The 7,536-nt window shown below is 39.6% G+C and overlaps 1 protein-coding gene across 1 annotated transcript; it reads left to right on the plus strand.

Annotated features, from left to right (window-relative positions):
* Positions 1-649: 649 nt before the first annotated feature.
* On the plus strand, positions 650-1,690 carry LOC147509644 (uncharacterized). Its single transcript, XM_086597870.1, has one exon. It carries the CDS (start codon positions 650-652, stop codon positions 1,688-1,690), a length of 1,041 nt encoding a protein of 346 aa, XP_086453996.1.
* The last annotated feature ends 5,846 nt before the right edge of the window (positions 1,691-7,536 follow it).

Here is a 7,536-nt window from a genome sequence, read left to right on the forward strand (position 1 = left end):
TTTTGTGCTATTAGCCAAGCAGCCACTTTGTCAGCTAGGGTGAAAGGAAACACCCCAAGCTTTATTTGTTCAGGTCTTACATTAGGATGGTGAAATGTAGTAAAAACTTGTTGTATCCTACGTAAGTGTTGATAAGGCTTCTCATGGGCTAATCTATGGAAAATAGGTAGCAGATTAAATATATTGGGAGGATTCTAAAATCTCCTATAGTATCTACAAGAATTATAGTTTAGTGTGGATATAGTTTGTTTGGCTGAAACAAAGGCAAGTCAGGAAGGAATAGGTAAGTTAAGTAAGAAACTCAAGTTTAGCAACTTTTTTGCGGTTCCAGCTCAAGGTCTTAGTGGTGGGCTCGCTATTTTGTGGAAAGAAGATGTGGAGCTGGAAATTCTAGGGTCCTCTCGCAACCAAGTGACAGGTAAGCTCTCCAATTACTTTCATACTGAGCCTTGGTTCTTCACTTTTGTGTATGGGAATCCTATAGCACATAATAGAAATAAAGTATGGGCTGAGCTGAAGGATGTTGCTCCCTTAATCCCTGGCCCTTGGTGCCTCTTTGGGGACTTCAATGCCATATCAAGTTTAGATGAAAAGATAGGTGGGAGGAGTAGAATTACTAAGAGCATGCAAGAGTTTAATAGTTTCATAAATGAGCTTGGTCTTGTGGATTTGGGTTTTAAAGGCCCCAAATACACTTGGAGCAACAATAGAAAACCATATGACCATATTCTGGAAAGGCTGGACAGCTCTGGCTACACCGGAGTGGCTGGCCTCCTTTCCTAATGCTCAGATTAGAACATGGGCTAATGCCACCTCTGACCATGTCTCCCTGTTCATTAATCTAGAAAAAAAAGAGGAGAAACTGCCCAGACCTTTTAAATTCTTTGATATGTGGTTGAAACATGAAACTTGCATGGAGACCATTGAAAAGGCTTGGAACTCGATCTCTCATGAGTTACCTGATAGTAACTTCATAAAAAAGATGGAAAAAACAACAAAGGATCTGGCTCTATGGAATAAACATGTTTTTGGTAATATCTTTACCAATATTAAGGCCACACAAGCCAAACTTGATACTGTGTTAAGTAAACCCTTTAGCATCAGTAACTACAATAAGGCCAAAAAGCTTAAGGATGAGATGCTGGAATGGTATGACAAAGAAGAGGACTTCTGGAAACAGAAGTCATCTCAATCTTGGCTTAAGGATGGGGCTAGAAACACTAAGTTCTTTCACCTCTCCACCATCTTCAGGAGAAGGAAAAACACTATAGAGAAAATCAGAAACAATGTAGGGGAGTGGAAGGAGGGTAGGACTGAGGTGGGGGCTTCCCTGAACCAATATTTCCAGGGGATCTTCACCTCTGACCACCCCCACCGAAATGATGAGATTTTAAACTTATTTCATCCTTGCATCACTGCCAGAGAAAATGAGATCATTACTGGCATCCCTACTAGTGAGGAGATATGGGGAGTGGTAAAAAAGATGGGAGGGTATAAATCCCCAGGGCCTGATGGTTTTCAAGGCATTTTTTACCAAAAATGCTGGGACATCATAGGGCCTGATGTGATTGGCCTTGTAAAGGACTTTTTCCACCAAGGGAGTCTGAATCCTAGGTTGAATGAAACTCACATAGCCCTGATTCCTAAAATTGCTAATCCTGACCATGCTTCCAAGTTCTCGACCTATTAGCCTGTGCAACTTTGGATACAAGATTATCTCCAAGATTCTTGCCAACAGACTTAAAGGTTTGATTAATAAAATTGTGTCCCCTTTCCAAGGGGCTTTCATTAAAGGTAGAAGTATAGGGGACAATGTGGGGCTAGCTTGTGAGGTTTTCCACAATATGAAAAACATGAAATCAAAAAATGAGGGTTGGATTGCTCTTAAGGTGGATATGGCAAAGGCCTATGATAGGGTTGAGTGGACCTTCATTGATAGCATTTTTGAGAAGCTGGGTTTTAACATGAAATGGAGACACATGATTCAGCAGTGTGTCTCCACTGTTTCTTTCCAAGTTATGCTTAATGGTTCCCCTCTGGAGAGGTTCGTCCCTGAAAGAGGAGTGAGGCAAGGAGATCCTTTATCTCCGTATTTGTTCATCATTGCCTCTGAGGCTCTGTCTAGAATGATTGCTAAGGCTGAGCAGGAAGAGGAGCTACACGGAATTAAGATCAAAAGAAACTCCCCTGCCTTATCTCACCTTCTTTATGCAGATGACCTAATCCTCTTCACTAAGGCTAATATGGTAGAGTCAGGAAACCTCAAGAGAATTCTTGATGGGTATTGTGAGGCTTCGGGCCAAAAAGTGAACTTTGAAAAAACTAGTATCTTCTTCAGTAGGAATGTAACTTATAGACAAAAGTTTAGACTGAAAAGATTCTGGAAAGTTAGGAACTTTGGCCCTAAGGAACTGTATCTTGGTGTTCCTATCATGCTATCAAGAAAGAAGTCGGAGGACTTTGATTACTTGGTAGACAAGATCCAAAATAAGATCAAGGGATGGAGAGCAAAGGTCCTGTCCCAAGCTGGCAGGACCACTCTCATCCAAGCTGTTGTTCAATCTACCCCCCTATATGCCATGTCAACCTATGTGCTACCTGTCTCGACTTGCACTAAGATTGACAAGGCATGTAGAGACTTCTGGTGGGTAGGAAAGGAACAATCTCAAAGTGTCCACACCATGGGGTGGGAGCACATATGTCAGCCCAAAGATGTTGGGGGACTAGGACTGAGAAAGGCTAGGGACATGAATGTAGCCATGTTGGCTAAACTGCCATGGAAAGCTGCTACAGACTTACAGTCCCTATGGACTAGGACTATGTTCAGCATATATGGTAAACACTGGATTGGTGATGTAAAAAAACCCCCAGACAAAGCATCCTACTTCTGGAAAGGGATCCACAGAACCTTTAATGATATAAGTGGAGGTCTGATTTGGGCCATTGGCAATGGGAATTCTATCTCAGCTTTAAAGGACCCTTGGCTGATTTGCAATGGCAAGCCCAGCACGCTGGAGGAGTTGGGGGTGGTAGCACCCACCTTGGACTCTAGTGTGGTCTCAGATCTGTTTCTGACAGACAAAAGTGGATGGGATGAGACTAAACTTAGTCTTCATCTTAATCACTTCATCTGTAGGAAGGTTCTGGATATCAAGATAAGACCTGAAGACAATAGTACAGACAAGATGAAATGGGGACAAGACAGAGGTGGTAACATCTCAGTTAAGTCTGTCTACAATTTTCTTAAGCCTAAACAAGAGATGGGACAAAGCTCTAGCTGTAACCACCTCACCCTTAGACATATATGGAAGGCTCCTCTCCCAGCCTACATACAAATGTTCCTCTGGAAGCTTTATATGCAGATCCTACCTACAGGTGATGTCCTAGCAGTGAGAAAAATAAAGGGGGACTTATCATGCCCCTTCTGCTTCAAAGAGATGGAATCTGCAGAACACTTGTTCTTCACCTGTGAATGGGTAAGGGTGATATGGTTTGGATCCCAGGTTGGGTTGAGAGTGCACAAGGAACAACAGACTTCCATAAGAGAGAGGCTAGACCTCTTCTTGACTTGGTGCTGTAGTCCTGATGAAGAGCTTAGGCTGGCTGGAACCCACATTGCTATCCTGATTCACAAGATCTGGCAAGCGAGGAATCAATTGAAATTTGAGAATAGAAAGACTAACTGTGAAAGGCTGGTCAGAGAAAGCTGCAGGCTGGCAGAGAAGTGCTATCTGGCATATAGTGAAGAACATCCTCACACTAACCCTGCCTTAGCTTATGATGAAATAAATTTGGATTCTGTTTTTCCACTCATACCTAATGCTAGTATACTCATTAATTTTGATGCATCCTTCCACAGGCAACAAGGGTGGGCTGGAGCTGGGGCTATTGCAGTTGACAGTGAGGGGGCTATTGTTGGGGTTGCGGTTAGGAGATTCAAAGGGGCCTTAAGCGGCCATTTGAAAGGCTGCTGAAGTTGCAAATGCTCATCTTGGAGGACACCACTATGTGATACAAGGGGATAATGCTGAAGTGATTGGAGCTTTACAAGGCAGCTCATGTAGATGGCAATGGGAATGTATAAAAAATCATATTTTCAGTTTAGGATCTGAACTCAGTTCTTTTGTCTTTAGATGGATTAGTAGGAACTTGAATAGTGATGCAGACTCACTAGCTGCGTGGGTTTACCAGGAATTAGAACAATCTGATCTCCCAGTGTGTATTTCAGAATCTGGATGCTCACCCCTTTTTGTGTAACTTTTTGCTAAATATATAATAGAGTATGATTTGCATCAAAAAAAAAAAAAAAATTATGTAGGACTCAGGTCCATCGTTTAAAGCCATATAAAAATCAGAGAGGGGCCTCTCTGGTATTTCTTCACCCATTGCTACAAATATAATGCTAGTGGGTATACGTGGTATTTGTGTGGTGATTGGTGAATTTCTAGATAGGCGATTATTTCTGTGTCTACGATAAACAAATATGGCAGATTTATGTGTACCAGATCTTAATCTCATGCAAGTTTTAAGTCCAATAGGCAAGTCCTAACGAGCATGCACAAATAGTATGATTATTACTAGAATTATAATCCTCTGACAATAATTCGAGGATGTAAAGAGGTGTTACCTGGAGCGTCCTTGCTACGCGTATAAATAGTGTCTTCAACATCCTTGAAGCACATCTACGTTACTTGAACAATTATACGAGTACTGGTCCGGGTACACGAATTAATTTTTTTGGTATTTGTCTATCAAACCAACAGCCAGGTCACTTAGGAATTTGAGGGAGGTTGTCTGTGCTTGCACGTTCCTTAATTTGAGAACTCCAAATTCTGTTAGTTTTCTAGACACCGTTTAGAATGAAGAAAAATAATTTTTAAAATTTTTGTAGTTAATAGTATACGAGTACTATACTGTACTAGTGAGATAAGATTGCAAATAATATTAAAAATTTAATTTAAGCTAATTAACCTAGGGCGCGTGTGCGCTTAGAATTTAGTTATATTGGGCACGGGTTGCGCTTGATATGTGGAAGGTAGGTCGCATTCAGTGAAGGCAAATTTAGGGCGCGCGCATGCTTGTGAGATAAAACTAGGGTTTTAAATTTTCAGGCTCAGGTCACGGGAAGGTAGGGAGTTGGTTGAGCAACTCGTATACTCTCAAACAGTAGCAAAACAATTCAAAGAAATTACAAATAGTGTTTTAGTGAGTGTTTTGTGAATAGTGAAAATAGTGTTTTGTAATATAAACGCGCGTAATGTGAACGAACTAGATGGCAAGCGGCGCCATTGATAAGAATGGATTTGAATAAATTAATGAACATTAGATTTATGAGATGCGTGAACAGTAAATTATGGTCGAAAAAAAATAGATAAATACTCACTAAATCATGTGAGATAATGGAGAGTAGTCGTTCTAGTGGCACTACTTGGATACGAATCTATATTGCAAATATGCTTCACTAATGAGAGTCAAAATAGTAGATATGAGGTGAAAACAGTGAATTTAAATAATGAATAAAGGTATTAAAAGGGGTTTAATCCACCACGTGATTCGATTGACTATTAGTTAGTATCGAATCGGTTGTATTAATCCTTAGTGAAGACCAAGTCCTCTCGGATCGAGATTTTACTAGCATGAGAGTGTAGCTCCACCACAAATCTCTTTAGTGGTGACTTTATACTCTAGTTCTCCATTATGAGCTCTATCTCTAGTTACTCATAATGAAGAACTTGAAGTTCTTTAATGCAAAACAATAAATACTAATGGTGAATCATCCTCACTTGGTTTCATAAACCTCCTCTAATGGAGGTTTAGCCTAGTGTCATTGGAATTATTATACTAAAGAAATAATAAGGAGACATTATAAAGTAAAGAAGAATTGAATAAACAATCTTTTATTGAAAGGTTTCTAATGGTGGCTACAAACTAAATTATTCTAACCCTAAAGAAGTAAAACTAAACTAAACTAATTATTAACTAATAAGGGGAAGGAGAGGATTGTTTAGCCTTAACCCTCTTTATATAAGAGAGGGTTAGGGTTACATTTTCTTGCATGGGCAAAAAAGGGGACATTGGGCCTCTAAAGTGAGCCCAAAGTCCAATAGGTTAAGTCTAAAAGGGCCAATTCTATTGGAAATTACTTCAGTGCCCTTTTCATCCACTTTTACAGATCTGATTGGGGCAAGGTTGGGTCCATTGGAAAGCTTATTCCAAGATGGTCATTTTGACATAAAGTAGGCCCATTTCCAAAGATATGGCCTGTTTAAGTTATGTTGACTTTTCTGTCTTTTTTCTACCCAGATTGATTTGACTTCCCAGCTTTGACTAGGATTGAAAAAGGCTTTTCTCCATGATTCTTGGTTTTTAAATGTAGAACTTCCTCGGCAATCATCTTGACTCATTTTCCATGCAAAATTGGTGCTTTTAGTCACCTAATCAATTGCAAGTCTTGAAATGCACAAAAACACGTAAATAATGTTAACTCTTATTTATTATAAACATAATTGGCCTAAGTAGGGTACTATTAAGGGGTTTAAAGTACACTTTTAGGTGCTTATCACTAATCTGTTAAATGTCGCTTCTTTGCTTGAGGACAAGCAAAGTGCTGTTTTGGTGTGGTGTGATAAGCACCAAAACTGTAATATAAAACTCCATAGAGACATAATATTTTGGTTAATTATGTGATTAATAATCATGAAATAATCGTATTTTCGTGCTATTGCAGGTTTGAGCAATCAATGTAAAAATGAGGACAAAGCCAGTATTTAAGCATGGAATAGTGTGTCTACATGAAGCTTTCCGATTTAGCTCATGCAAAGCTCAACAAAGCCACTTAAATCCCAGGAACTCTAATAGGACGATTCCATGTCAAAACGGGATTACGTACAGAAAAACATCCAACTTCCGAAGCTCATATCTTTTGAACCTGGACTTCGATTCCAGCAAGTAAGCTATCCAGACAATCAGTGCGACAAGCTTTATCTCATTCTAGATTTTGCAGAAATCGACTTGCGGACCTGCCACTGGACACAACATGTGGACCCACTCTACAGGCCCACAAGACGTGATGAATCATCAATCATGGAGCAAGTCAAGACAAAAGTGGCAAATTATTGACACAAATTGACATTTTGCATGTATTAATTACCTTGACTAGAATTTTTGATGCCAAATAGTGTTTAAGTTTGGCTTTGTTTGATTTAGAGATAAGATGGAATTAAATGTGAGTAATGGTGGGAGGTGATTCACTTGGGAGAATGAGAGAAAGCTCTTTAAATGGGCTGATTTTGTATTCTCCCCAATTTCCATCAGCAGCTCCAGCTCCTCTCTAGTAGTTTAACTATGTACCTGGATTTGAAACAAAATAGATCAGTACTGAAAATAAATGAAATGAAATGACGAAAAAAATGAAAAACAAGAAATAGATATGGTAGAATGTTAGTTGTTTCCCTCCTTAGAGCTCAACAATGAATCCACTTTTTCTAATTCATGACGGCAACGCCATTTGAAGTTTGTTGTATAATGGTAAGGGAT

The sequence above is a fragment of the Coptis chinensis genome, chromosome 3, assembly GCF_015680905.1.
Source record: "Coptis chinensis isolate HL-2020 chromosome 3, ASM1568090v1, whole genome shotgun sequence".
Lineage (NCBI taxonomy): Eukaryota > Viridiplantae > Streptophyta > Magnoliopsida > Ranunculales > Ranunculaceae > Coptis > Coptis chinensis.